The sequence below is a fragment of the Cololabis saira genome, chromosome 10 (genome assembly GCF_033807715.1).
Source record: "Cololabis saira isolate AMF1-May2022 chromosome 10, fColSai1.1, whole genome shotgun sequence".
Lineage (NCBI taxonomy): Eukaryota > Metazoa > Chordata > Actinopteri > Beloniformes > Belonidae > Cololabis > Cololabis saira.
This window is the reverse complement of record NC_084596.1, coordinates 30,299,103-30,313,318: the sequence shown is the minus strand read 5'-3', so window position 1 is coordinate 30,313,318 and position 14,216 is coordinate 30,299,103. Positions and strand designations below refer to the sequence as shown.

Below are 14,216 nucleotides of genomic sequence, written 5' to 3'. Positions count from 1 at the left end.
CAGCTCCGGGGCCGAGCTCAGAACCTCATCTCCGAGTATTTCCAGCAGGAGATTGGAGAAGAAGGCGGTGGGCTGTGTGCCTTCCGCAGACTCTGGCACTCCCGCTATCCGTATGTTGTTGCGTCGGCTGCGGGATTCCAGATCGATGGTCTTGGCTTTTAGCTTGCTGACGCAGCCCTCCAGAGCGTTGCATCTGGCCTCCATCGCCTCCAAACGGTCGCTGACTTCAGTCGCGTTGTCTTCCAGAGAAGTCAGTCGGTGTCCGTGGTCAGCGATGGACGTTTGAACACAGTCTAGCTTGGTGTCGAAGGCTGTAAAAGCCGACTTCATCTCAGCTGAAAGGGCTATTCTGTGCTCCTCAAGTAGCTTGGTGATAGCCGCCATGCTAACCGCAGCCGGCTCGTCGTCCTTTTTCCCCTCCCTCCTGGTCGATTTCGATGTCATTTGGTCACCGGGTATCAGCAGAAGTGCTTATAAACTAACAGGCACGACAAATGCCGTGTTGTAAAAGAAGAAGTTTGTTTTAAATATTAATTAAAATTAAAATGTTGCGGGAGCATAGGCGCCACACGTCTACTCCATTCGTGACCCGGAAGTCCCCCCCCCTGTTTATTTCTTTCAACATAAGGCTATTTGTAGGCAGCACAGGGGGCAAGGCATCCAGTGAACCTTCATACAAGGCCAAAGGTTAACATGCGTACAAGAACAACAGCAGCTGCTAAACTCTGGTTTGCTCAACATCAGCTCATCCAAACTGAATATGAGGGAAAATAACTAACCAAATAAACTCCCTTCATCTAAAACAAGAAACGTGCACTGATCTCTGATGAGTATCAGGAATAATTTATGGACAAGACGTCTGCTCCATTTCAGCCAGATGCTGAAAGATTGGTAGACAACAAACACAGCTGCTTTTCACTTTCAAAAATAATGCAAAAAATGAAGGAAAAAAAGAAAAAAAGAAACAGAACCTATCTACACCTTCCGCCACAACAAAAGATCCCTTAACTTCAAATATAAAAGTTAGACACCTGGTCAGTATCAGAAACTCTGTCGTTGATCAAATCATCATTAAACACGTGAGCTGAAATTTGCGTGCAGTGAGGGGTTGGTGGGATACATACATGCTTATGTGATTCAGCATTCTGCAGTGACACTTCATTTAAACAGTGATCAAATAAAGATTTAAATAGATAAGAAGAAAAAAAACATCACTTGATTGTACTACTCTCTAAATGGGCAGGATTGCATTCATTTAAGAGTCAGAATGACGCGCTGTGAACGGGCCGGGTCTGCTCGCCTGTAACCTGAGGAACCGTGGAAGTGCAGCTCATTGACTGGGACGCCTGCCACCCCGTAACGACCTGTATTGACTGAAGGGTGTCCTTGTTTGCATCCGTACCTGCCATTGCGCATATCGTGTTGCCTCATGTTCTTTATGAAGTGGACCTTCTTGAAGCTCTTTGGTCGGGGGGAACCCGATAGGGTTCGGCATCTAAAGTGTAAAAGAAATATAAAAGGATTCATAATAACATAAAAAATAAACCCAACTGGATGCTTTCTGCTGAGCTGAAAGTCACATTTCAGACAGAAACATAGCAGCAGTGTGAATGTGAAGAGATGTTCTACCTACCTGCGTAGAGGAGCGTTTTCTTCAATGTCTTCTAGGGTTTCAAGCGAAGAGCGCTGAGAGATGAGTCTCCGTCTGGTATGATAGACAGAAGAGACGTGTTTAGTTTGGTTTTTTAGTCACGAGATGTGAAGAAAATAACCATTCCATCAAAACTGTATTAATTGATCATTTGCAAAAAATGCAAGTGTAATAATTCTTTCCGTAATCATTTGGCAACTCTCTCTCTCTCTTTTTCACACACACACACACACACACACACACACACACACACACACACACACACACACACACACACACACACACACACACACACACACACACACACACACACACACACACACACACACACACACACACACACACACACACAACTACAAAGCAATTTGATTAAAAGGCACATCACTTGATAAAAGTGAAATCCACAGTAATACCTAAAATGAAAAACATGAGGACAGGAAATCCGTCATGAGCTGTTGCAGGTAAAATGAGGTCAGCACCACTTTTAAAATAATAACAATACACATCAATAATTCACATTCACGTGTTCTATACCACAACTATTTAAAAGCTGGCCTTCTTTGAAGATTTCTATCAACAACTTGATGGCAACCATACTGTTTGTTGCAAAAGGTTTCAAAAGGTAGACTGCTGCAGAACATGTAAATTGGTGATTTACATTCTGGTGGGTCACAGACCTTTCCCTCAAGTAAAGGTAAAGCTACATATTTTTGAGTGTGTTTGAGTGTAGAACTACTTCTCAGTTGTTGCACTTCTTATCTCCATGTATTTTGCAAGAAAGCACCAGCTGAGTCGTTTAAATATGGCTCACAGCTCGTCACTAAGGGCTGATTGTGGATCCTGAAGCCCACGCAGTAAATAAAAGCAGATCTAAAACAGCTTGTAAAGTTAAAACCTATATTTAACTGAACCCCCAAAGACAACTGAAACTAAAAAAATAAGTAATTCACTTTTTTTAGATATTATTTTAAAGTCACTGTATGTAGCAATACCACACCTGACCACTAGGGGGCATATAGATCTACTGTGTTGACAAACAGGCCACTGACAACACTGCGCTGATGATTGGAGATGGTCTGAAACGTCCCAATACAACTTTATTCTCGTAATATTATGATTATATTCCCAAGATTATCATTTTATTCTCTGAATAATCTAAATCATTTTATTTTTGTAAAATGATGACTTTATTTTCAAAGCCCTCAACTCAGGGGGAGTGGTAGCTCCCAAGCCAAAGCCCCAAAGCCCCAAAATGTTCCCCAGGTGCCAATAAAATGTCAACCCACCAAGTGTAACTATTGATGAGTTAAAAGCAGAGGACTAGTTTCAGTGTGTTTGGTGAGATATTACAAATATTATTATCTTTAACTTTGTGTGGTCACCCTCTTTGGGCCCAGGATAATTTAAAATCCTCTGACCGGGTGAATCCTGCTCGGTGTGAACACGAGGTCGTGTCCGCTGTGGTGTGGTGGTGCATTAGTGGACACGCTGGTGATGACTTACACAACTGGGAAATCATTTGCAATTCTGTCAGATGCAGGTTACATACAAATTGTGAAGCAACATGTGATTAATCCAAATATCCTTTTTATTATAAGCCTTATTTCAGCGAGACAATGCCAGTCCATATTCTGCAATGTTACAACAGCATGGTTCCATGGTACAGCAAGGCACTAACAGCTAAGGACATAATTCAGTCAGTGCTCAAACTACAAGCTCTTGAATAAAGTGTTATTTTTGTATGTGATTACTTGAAGCTTTGGAACAAAGCTCAAACAGCGGTTTTACATTATGTCTTGTAACTCTGTGCCCTGTGGTTAATTTGTAAAATCTGTCACGACTGCCACCAACACCAGAGTGCCTATGTGGTCAATGATCCTCCTCAGCTTTCCGTAGATCACGTAGATTTTTCCAGGATCAGACCTGCTAAGAGGATAAAAAGCTGGCTCTGCAGGCATTTTGTGCAACACATTTTGTCGCGTATGGCCTTTATTTCACACTTAACTTGCTCGATTTGGTTCAGTCCCATTCTGCTGCTCCACTTTTATATGATCGGCTGCCAGTTTCAGAAAGCAAGCCCACATGCCATAGTTAATTATGCCTGAGCTGTTCTGAATTTAGGTCGTAATTGCATGTTTGACACCACAGTAGCAATATCATCCAGCTCATACAAAGCGGCTGCATTTAAAGTGATGAAAATAAACAAAATAATTATCATGTAACAAAAAGCTGACAAATGCTACCAAAATGTCTGTCATCCAACAGAGAACGCATGTGATTCAGGCTGAATATTTGGCAAAACAAGCTACTGTTTGTACCAGGCACAGTCGTGCAGCATCCTTCCACAAATTGAAACGTGTTATAATGCTATTGACCTGGCTGCAGGAAGACAATGAGAAGACACCTAGCCTGAAACAACCTCTTCACATTCAAATGGAACAGTCAAGTGTAAAGGAAAGAGGCGGATTAATAAATGACAGAGCCTGAGGGTAGACGAACGAAAAGATTACCTGTCCTTGTGGATCTCCCAGAGTTAAAACAACAGAGGCTAAGTGAAGGCTGGAGAGACAAGGACATTGGTTAAGTGTTTGCATGAAGAACTGGACAGCTGGTCCAGAGGAGAAATCAAGGGCCTTCATTCATTTTCTTTTTTCATCAACGTAACGATCACAAACTGGAGTGAAAAAGCTTTTATTAAAGAGGCATGAGCAGTAAAACTGTTGGTCTAAATAATCACAACGATAACGACAGTCAGCAGCTGATGCCCACTGCGTCTGCTGCTCTGAGTTGAAAGGGACATAATAAAAAGGTCAATGACCTTTGCTTTGGGGTCAGACCAGTGGGATCATGTGATTTATGGTCAGTCTTTCATCGTCCTTCTTTGGTGACAACCATGAGAGGCAGACTGGCAGGACAACATTCTAGGACTGCACCTTTCATCCCAGGTCATGGTTTATCCTCTTTTTTTTTTTGGGTACATGACTGACGTCATTCTATACCTTACATAATCCAATAAAAAGCCACTGGAACCATTCAGGCTATACATGCATTGACTTTCCACACCATACACTGCGAAAACAGCCCCTCTAGAAATTAACATAATATTACACAAATCTAGTCAAATTGTCTTATTTCAAGCACTTAAAAAAAAGAAAAATGGGGTCCACAGGGTAAGAAAATATTTCTTGAGTTGAATTCCTAAAAACTAGCAAAACAGTCTTTGACTTCTTTTAAACAAGTATTTTTTAAATTTTCTTACTTGGTAATGAGCTTTTGCAGTGTAGAACTGTTTCCCCGGCAGTTCGACAGAGCACCTGAACCGTTTTTCAACATTTTGGCTTTACGAACTGTAACTTATGTTGTCCTTACACTTTTTCAAGGTCACAGACAAATTTACTTTATCAGAAAATCCAACCATGAAAGGTTTAACTTGAATTTGGGGTGTGTTCTCAATCGGAGAAAACTGGCGGCAGTCTTTTTTGCGTCCTTATATTACAACAAAATAAAATGTGTTTAACATTATCATAATTCTTTAGCATTGTGTTGCTCAAAACTGGGACAGAATCAATATCAACAGCCAGTAGGAGTATTGTTGTCCTTTGAGGCGCTAAAAAAACTTTTTGTAGTTGTGTAAATGATGATCCTGCAAGATCTTCAGCCTTGGCAAAAAATGAAGTCTGCAACTTAACACTCTGGCTTATAGCGAAGGTCTTTTAAAAATCTTTCTTAATTTTGTGGTTAGCTTTAGTTCCCTTTTAATGCATTTACAGGACAGCAGGAGCCTTTTATAACTGATGGAGAAGGATCCTCTTCTGTGTCTCATTGCTCCAACAACTACATTCAGAGTAGCAACTTTCCTAGCGTGAGGGGAACCACTGTAGAGTGACTGGCTGAATTGACACAGGATATAAAAAATATATATATATATATATATATATATATATATCTCCTTTATTTAACCAGGTAAAAAAAAACTCGAGATTAAAACCTCTTTTTCAAGAGTGAGCTGGCCAAAATGGCAGCATACAAACAATACAACAATACATACATACAAGCTGGATATAAACTGGGAACCCTCTAACGTGAGGCAGAACTGCTGCCCACTGCACTTCATACCACTGAAACACCAGTTCTTTATGTTTGTCTCTAAAAATCCAAACCAGAACCAAAGAAATGGAGCAAGTGTGAAGTATGTAGTTATTGAGCCGATATGTGAGGGAGGAATTATGATGTGGCTTTCATTGGTCTACCGCCCACCAGCTGGCCGCCACTTCAGCATCTCTATCTGTGTTGCGAATGCACCCAAAAATAAAAAAAAGGAACAAAAAATTCTCCCAAAAAGGTAAGTAAGCCATCCTTTAGAGAACTCATCAATAAGAAATAAACCCCAGAAATCCTTCTTTGGTCTCAAGGCTCCTAATCTCTTTTCCTGCTGCAGCAAACATCCATGAATGGCGATCCTATTATTCCTCCTCATTAAGTTCTTTAATGTCTCCTTGTATAACTACACGCTTCTGAGACTTTGTCCTAATAATGTTTATACTGCTTTAAGAGCTTGTTATTGTTTGTGGTGCGATGCTCTTGGCATGCTCTCGAATGGCTGGGAAAACATCCCTGCATGTTAACTTCAGCCAGTGTTGAGAAAAATCCTTTATACAATCCCTATGGCACACTTTTATCAAAATATGAACAGGGAGAGAGTCCAGCTACTCCCTCTTTTACAGAGATAGACTGTGACAGTTGGTTCAAAATAACTGGAATGAGCCGCTTGACTTCAGTCCGTCCTGTTTCTCGTCATATTTGAGTTCTGTCCAACAGTTTCTAACTACAATACAAACATATATTTGGTCACTAAATGACCTTTGAAGTATCTCATTAACTAATGCATGAGAGAGCACTCAATAATTGCCTTCGAGCACAGCAAGTTCCCTCTTAACGGACAGAAAAATACTCGGCAGTTCATCCTCAGACTGTTGGTGCTGATCCATCTTTTAGGAATTCTTACCGGGAAAGACTGAAAGAACACCAATAAGGTGCCAGATTTCCTAGTCAGAGCTCTGCACGTATCCCAGCTCGGGACAAGCCCTTTGAAGGGCTTAAGCGATGTGGGGGTTCAGCGTCATGTCCAGGGTGGCGTTGGCAGGTGACGGGGCAGGGGATCCACACATCAACCAACTCCTCCCATGCAACGTATTGGTAGCGAGTTATCAGCTCATTTATTTCTTACGTTCAGTGAACTTTTACATGCCCTGGTGGGACGATAATCATAAGTTACAGTTGTGCTGAGACAATGGTACCTCATACATGAGATATTGAGACCTAGATGGTCCCAAACTAAGTTGCAAAAATGTTTTTCCATCTGTGTTTTGAGAAAAAATATTCCCCCAAGAAAATAAAGAGTGATTATTTTGCACGTATCGCCACTTTAAACCAGAGAAAACCATCGAGCTGATGGACCATAACAAGGCAGTTTGCCAACTTTTCGAGCCCAACTGTGCCCGCAAAAGATTTGAACGTAGAGGTCCTACTTTACCGAGCCCAAACCCTTTCCACTTTTGTCATAAGTAATAAAAATGAGAGGGATAGCTTGAGATTCTTGTATATAATATAATATAATATAGTAGATAATAAGGGATCAGGAGAAAATGATACACAGGAACTGGATGTACGTACATAATGAGTATGGCAGATTAAAATAACAACCCACGCATCAAGTGTGCAAGGCATGCTACAGTGCCGTGTATCCCAGCAACAGTAGAAAGATATCTCTTCTACTGTGTCCTTCTGCCTCCATTCGCAATGACATTTTGCCAGTTTCCGGTATAAATCTGTGAATTGTTGCTTGAAAGAAGTCACTTTAGTTAGCAGAAAGAAATGTTTCCAGCCCGTGTTGTCACAAGGGAAGAACCTGGGAGAACTTTGATCCAGCCTCTGTTGCTGAACAGCAGCAGGATGTGTGTGTTTTTTTGCTTTTTTTTTAAACGCAAAAAGATGTTTTCCATCCTGGAAACAACAACAGCGGCCAAGCCACTCATTTATTTTACACTCAATCCAACTGGAACGGTCTCTATCCAGTTTAACACCAGGTCGGTCCAGTTAGAGACTTTTATCCGTCACTTTCAATAAAAATGACCTTGAAATAGGAATTTTGAAAATCTATTACTGCCCATGCAATGACGCTATAAAAGTGAATTGGACTATACAGATGTGATTTTTACAACCTGCTGGCCGATCGCGTCAGGACACAGCCTTCTAGTCTGCTGCGGAGCCGCTGTGCAAACATAAATCTAATATTCTGGGCATGGACGAACAGAAATGTGATTAATCTGATGATAACATTTAAATAAATAAAAGAATCATCCAGACACAGCAGCTGAGCATCTCTGATACACGAAAGGCATCAGGAATCCACATGGGATGTATGAGCAGATTTAAAAAGTAAAACAGGCACACAGGAAGATAAACTCTCTTCTCTGCTGTTGTATCATGTTATAACATTTATTATGGAAACGTTAGCTGCTCTTGGGGGGAGAGGAGTCATAAGAGAAGCACAGTGAGACATGACAATGTGAGAATTTAAAGCCTGGGCCAAAATGACCCTTTATACAGCCAATCACATGCTGAACCTTGTTCCTCTGTCCCACAGTGAGCAACCGTGGGCGTCTCTGAGCGTTTACCGACCGAAAGGCTCCATGAAGGAAACTGAAACACTCTCTTATATAATCCTGTTATTATGCCAACCCTGACCTCAGTGAACAATAATCAACTTCATAACCAGAAGTATGTGACCCAATCACACAGAACTCCGGAGGGTTATTATGACGACTGATGCCGCTTGATTTCTGGCCAGCGTTTGCGGTGTCCTTTAAATATGAAAAATGACATGTCACTGGATTATCTCATGTTGGAAAGAGTAAAAGTAGAAGGAAAATTGAACAAGTCTGGCACAGAAGATCACACGGGGATAGGGGTTGTGTATTTAAAAAAAACATCACTGGATGTATGAATTGAAGAAGGATGAGTGCTAACGAGTGGAAGGAAAGCGGAATTATATTAAATTATCCACCATGTCCACACTTGGGATTCTGGTGGTCTGAAGAGGCTTTGGCTTCGGGGAGTCTGTTCTGGCAGCACATCACAGGCTCTGCAACTTCCTGAATGGGAGCAGGAATGAAAGCCAAAAAGTCTGAGGGGAGAGTGTGTTTCTGATTCTCCTGGGAGGGGAAGCAGAGGACCGAAAACACAGAGCCGAGAGCCCAGGCCTCTTCTCGAAAAGCATGGGCATCCTGTCTCTCGTAGCCAGGGACCTCTGGACACGTTTCCCCCAGCTGCACTCTGAAAACAAACCGGGCACTGTGCAGGGCACTCATCTGTCTGCGCCAGTGGAAACACAGCCACGCTCCATCAGCATGTTACTTATGTGGCATTTCTCAACATAAGAACTCATTTCATGTGGACATCCTCCAATCCCACACTGACTGAGCAGCCGAACAGAAATTAAAGATCTGTCACAACCTGTCTGTCTGTGTAATTCTACAAGGTCAAGAAGGGGACTTGGATGCTTCCTGAGAACGTCTGGCCAAGGATCCCGGTGGGTGGAGAGGATTCCACCAGGAGACCAGCTCTGAATGGAAAGCAATCCTGCAGAGGACCTGACTCCAGGTTCTGCAGGAAGGCAAGTCTCTCTGATCTCTCCTCGTGGGCCCAACGTGCAGATAAGGCCAACAAAGAGTGCTAATAAAAAGCAGCCTCATGAAAACAACAAGCCACTCTTGCACATGGATAAAGGTGTAGCGTTACTGTAGGGGATGGCGGTGCCACACAGAAGACAGCAGGTGGCTCACTAAAAAAAAACGGATCTCACATATTGTGGATTTGGAGGAGTCAAAGAAAGCACAGCATAAATAAATACAACTGAAAACACAAGAAAGTCCAGTGGGAGTATATGCATGTGTCCCTGTGCAGGTCAGAGGGATGAGGTTGCAGCCACCTGCATGGAGGACTGCTGAACTCTCTCCTCCTGCTGTGTTACAGGTTTATACAAAGACTAATGTCTTGTCCAGGATCAAAAGTAACTTTTGAAAACATACAACTTAAGGAAACAATGTGAAGGATTTTAGATTCCATTCATTGAAACCCCTGTAGATTGTGGATCAACAGCAAACAAGACACAGGCTTCATAATCAAGTAATAATAGTCTTATCGTGATAACCATGCAAGTGGACTCCTTAGTTATTATACTTTAATAGTATATACTATTATATATATTAGTTACTATATTTATATTATATTAGTAATTATACCACTGCTAAGCTAAAGAAGTTGCAGGTAGCATGTAATGATGCGTTCAGGATCCTCCTTAAGCTTCCAAGATGGACAAGTGCAAGCACTTTATTTGTTAATTGTTATGTCCCCACCTTCCATGCTCTGCTGAGGAATTTTATGTTTAAATATATTTGTCAACACCATGAGTCAGAAAATTGTCTAATAACTGCACTCACTAACATCAAACGGAGTGATACAAGGTTCACATCTGGACTATGGAAACATTGGAACAGATGTTTGCATGTATTTTAATGTGTGACCTGTAATCTTTATGTACTTTTATGTATTTTATATGGAACCTTTTGAGTCTGTAATAAAGTATTCATTCATTAGTCCCGTGCATCATTACAGAAGCACGTTTTACTGTATTTACGGAGGGGAAGCATGTGCATCCATGGTTTTCACCCCATTACCTTGACCTCTGCTGCTCCGCCTGCCCGGCCTCCAGGCAGTAGTTGGGGGGGAAGTGTCTGTAGGGCGCAGGAAGGATTCCCTGAGTGTACGTCTGCAGCCTCCCCCTGGTCGAGGCTGGCACCGCGGAGAAAGGCGAGCTGACCGCCGAGGGCAGGAAAGCGTCGCCCTCGGGGTCCGAGCTGGCCCGGAGGGTCTGGGTGGCCAGGGCGAGCGCCTGGGCGGCGGTGGTCGCCCCTGCCGCGGACGCGGCGGTCGCCGCCGCTGCAGCGGCACCGCATGCGGCGGCCGCCGCCGCATGCGGTGCCGCTGCAGCGGCGGCGACCACTCCGGAGCGCTCCGGAGACACCAGCAGGCTCCGTCTAGTACTAGTCCTTTCCTCCTGCTCCGTATCCTCATCGTCCTGCACGGGTCGTCCGTCCAGAGAGATGTTGCTGAGGAAGGACAGTGCCGCTTGCCTCCTCCTCGGGTCTATGCGTTTCCGCGTCTGCTGGATCTGCAGCGTGGCCGTGGATGTGCTGCTGCTCGTGGCAGCCGCCATGGTCCCACTCCCGACGGTCCCGACGGTCCGAGTCCCCCCCCCGTCCCGTGACGGCGACCTCACCTCGTGGACATCAATATTATTGTGTTGGTGAATGGTGGTGCCCCGTCTTTTAAGTACATGCGTTTAAACTAGGTGAAAACAGGGAGGTCACGTGGGCGCAGTATTGTGGCCGCACTGGGAAAAATGTGACCAATGAGCAGACAGGAATACATGTGTTTTTTTCTTCCTTTCTCCCCCCCTCCCTCCTCTCTTAATACCCTTTTCCCGACTGCTGAAGCCTCTCTCTCTCTCCTCTGGAAGTGTGCATACCATACCAATGTTACTTAATCCAGACACAAAGCTCTTTCTTTGCAACTTTTGTTTGTCTTCTGCATTATTTCTGTATTTCACATTCAAACACGAGTCGTTCAATCATATAGGCCTGGAAACCTTCAATGTTTTATTCCTGTACTGTAAAGCTCTTCCTTCCAGACGTGGTTAAAGCTCTGCTTTCCATTCTTTCAATGCACACAAAGCGCACAAGGATGGATCGTGATTATTGGACGCCAGGAAAACGGGGCCCGGTTTTGTTTGTTTAAAAAAAAATTGATCTTTTTTTTTTTTTTTTTTTTCTGAAACGTGCATGTCAGCATCTCTGAGGCAATTGCGCCATCTGTCTGATTGGCATGCATTGTGTATGCATTATTTGATTGAACCCACTAAATGTGCCATCTAGTGGTTTGTGTGGGGACAGTACTGTCTGCCGGGTGATTTAACTGAGGATGTAATAAAGATAACAGCTCTATCTGCTTACAAACCGTTTCCAGGTTTACACATCATGACCATGTGAGTTAATTTCCAGCTGAAGTTTGTTTCTCCTTGAAAAGAGAAAATGGATTGGGAGGAAAATTTACAGCTCAGAAGTAGGGATGGGCGGTATGGACTAAAAAATGTATCACAATAATTTCTGGCATTTATCCCGATAATAATAAAAATGACGATAAAAAAAATACCAATTCAACTCCATCTTTTTAACTATAAATCTATCTCGCTCTCAGATCCACCATGTTTGTTACACAAAAACATCATCAACGGGAATTTTTCTTTCTTTCTTTCTTTCTTTCTTTCTTTCTTTCTTTCTTTCTTTCTTTCTTTCTTTCTTTCTTTCTTCCTTCCTTCCTTCTTTTTTCCCTTCCTTCCTTCTTTCCTCCTTCCTTCCTTCCTTCTTTTTTCCCTTCCTTCCTTCTTTCCTCCTTCCTTCTTTCCTCCTGCTCTCTCATTCTCTCTTCCCATCCTCTTTTCTCCCTTCCTTCCTCCTTTCCTTGTTTTCTCCCTTCCTTCTCCCCTTTCCTTCCTTCCTTCCTTCCTTTCTTCTTTTTTCCCCTTCCTTCCTTCTTTTTTCCTTCCTTCCTTCCTTCCTTCCTTCCTTCCTTCCTTCCTTCCTTCCTTCCTTCCTTCCTTCCTTCCTTCCTTCCTTCCTTCCTTCCTTCCTTCCTTCCTTCCAAAAATCAGCTTTACACAAAAACATAATCAACGGGAATTTATCGTTTTTACCGCGAGATGACGAATTCTTATCGTGGGGAATTTTTTTGACGGTTTATCGTGAACGGTAAAATATCGCCCATTCCTACTCAGAAGACAACTGCCATGTCCCATTGCGTCTTCTCTCGTCCTGAAATGGGCCAAGAGGAAACCTTTCTCCAACTAATGTTTGAGTATAATGCCATAATAGTGCTATAAAGCAAAAGACAGATGTTGCAAAAGACAACATGGGCATTCAAAGTTACTTTGGGTGGTTTTTGCACCTATTTCTGAGCATTGACACAAAGGAACTTTTGACAGTTTTAGATCAGAAGGTTCCAAAAGGCTTAGGTTAAGTCTTCCCTTCTGTCATCACTTTCTTAGGTCTCTAGTTGCCTTTTCCACCATGTCCACGGTAGTTCTGTGAGTTAGTAGTTGTGGTTCAGCTCAGCTGCAGAGGAGAGGTCACGCCAATGAGGGCCAAAGGACCACACCTAGGCTGCATTAACAATCACTCTCTCCCTCTATTTAGTGACGGCACAGGTGCCCAGGATCCAGAGGAGTCTTGGCAACGGAGACTCTGTATTGTTAACGCTGCAAAGTGCTACAAAATTAAAATCCTGTGATCGTTTTCTGCACGTTACCTGAACAAACTCGGCAGGTTTGTTGAAAATGGCGGATATAGTTGAACTCCAAACTTTAAAAATAATGTTTAAAGCAAAAAATAGATCGTTACCAGAACAGTTACAAAATTTGTTCAGATTGGAGGATGAGGACAACAGACAACAACAACAACTTGATTTCAAACATACTTTTGAAAGGCTAAACATAAAAAAAATGTGTATTTCTGTTACAGGTGTAAAATTATTGCATGGACAAAGCAAGGAACTGAAAAGTTGCACAAGTTTGTATCAGCTTAAGAAAATATTTAAAAAAGAAAAGTGCCAACAAAAAAGAAAGAAAAAAAAATAGAAGAGTGGTATTTTTTTGTTTTCTTGTTATAAATATGTGTATATATATGTATTGGGCGGCAGTAGCTCAGGTGGTAGAGCGGGTCGTCCAATGATCCGAAGGTCGGCGGTTCGAATCCCGCTCTGTCCCAGTTTGCTGTCGTAGTGTCCTTGGGCAAGACACCTTACCCACCTTGCCTCGTGTGAATGTGTTTGAATGTGTATGATTGTTGGTGGTGGTCAGAGGGGCCGTTAGGCGCGATATGGCAGCCGCGCTTCTGTCAGTCTGCCCCAGGGCAGCTGTGGCTACAATGTAGCTTACCACCACCAGAGAGAATGTGTATGAATGAATAATGATTTCTGTAAAGCGCTCTGGGTGCCTAGAAGGGCGCTATATAAATCCAAGTCATTATTATTATTATTATTATAAATAGATTGGTGTTCAGTAAGTCAACGTAATGGTATTAACAGAGAGGGGCAGGTATCATAAGTTTTCTTCTTCCTGCTCCTTTTCTTTCATAGTGATAATGTGTACTTCATGGAATTTTGTACAACATTATTAACAATATATACCATGAATGGAATAAATGAAATGAAATGAAAAAACTATAGTGTATTCTATTTGTACATCCATCCATTATCTATACCTGTTTTATCCTTTGCAGGGTCACGAGGGTCTGCTGCAGCCTATCCCAGCTCATCACAGGTGAGAGGCAGGGGTCCACCCTGGACAGGTTGAGTTTCTCAGTCCCAACTTGGAACATTCATCTGCAAACCCCTGAAATCAGAATAAATCTCATCTACCTAAACACTCAGCTAACAGCAATAGCTAGCA

The 14,216-nt window shown here is 42.6% G+C and overlaps 1 protein-coding gene across 1 annotated transcript in view; it reads right to left on the bottom strand.

The window, feature by feature from the left end:
- Window positions 1-11,091, bottom strand: part of cables1 (Cdk5 and Abl enzyme substrate 1) — a 29,695-nt gene extending 18,604 nt beyond the window's left edge. Inside the window, exons 1-3 of the mRNA XM_061732506.1 lie at window positions 10,390-11,091; window positions 1,634-1,705; window positions 1,403-1,495 (exon numbers count right to left, since the gene is read on the bottom strand). Coding sequence (XP_061588490.1) covers window positions 1,403-1,495; window positions 1,634-1,705; window positions 10,390-10,928 — 704 coding nt within the window. The 5' untranslated portion in view covers window positions 10,929-11,091. The remainder of the gene's footprint in view (window positions 1-1,402; window positions 1,496-1,633; window positions 1,706-10,389) is intronic.
- Window positions 11,092-14,216: the final 3,125 nt, after the last annotated feature.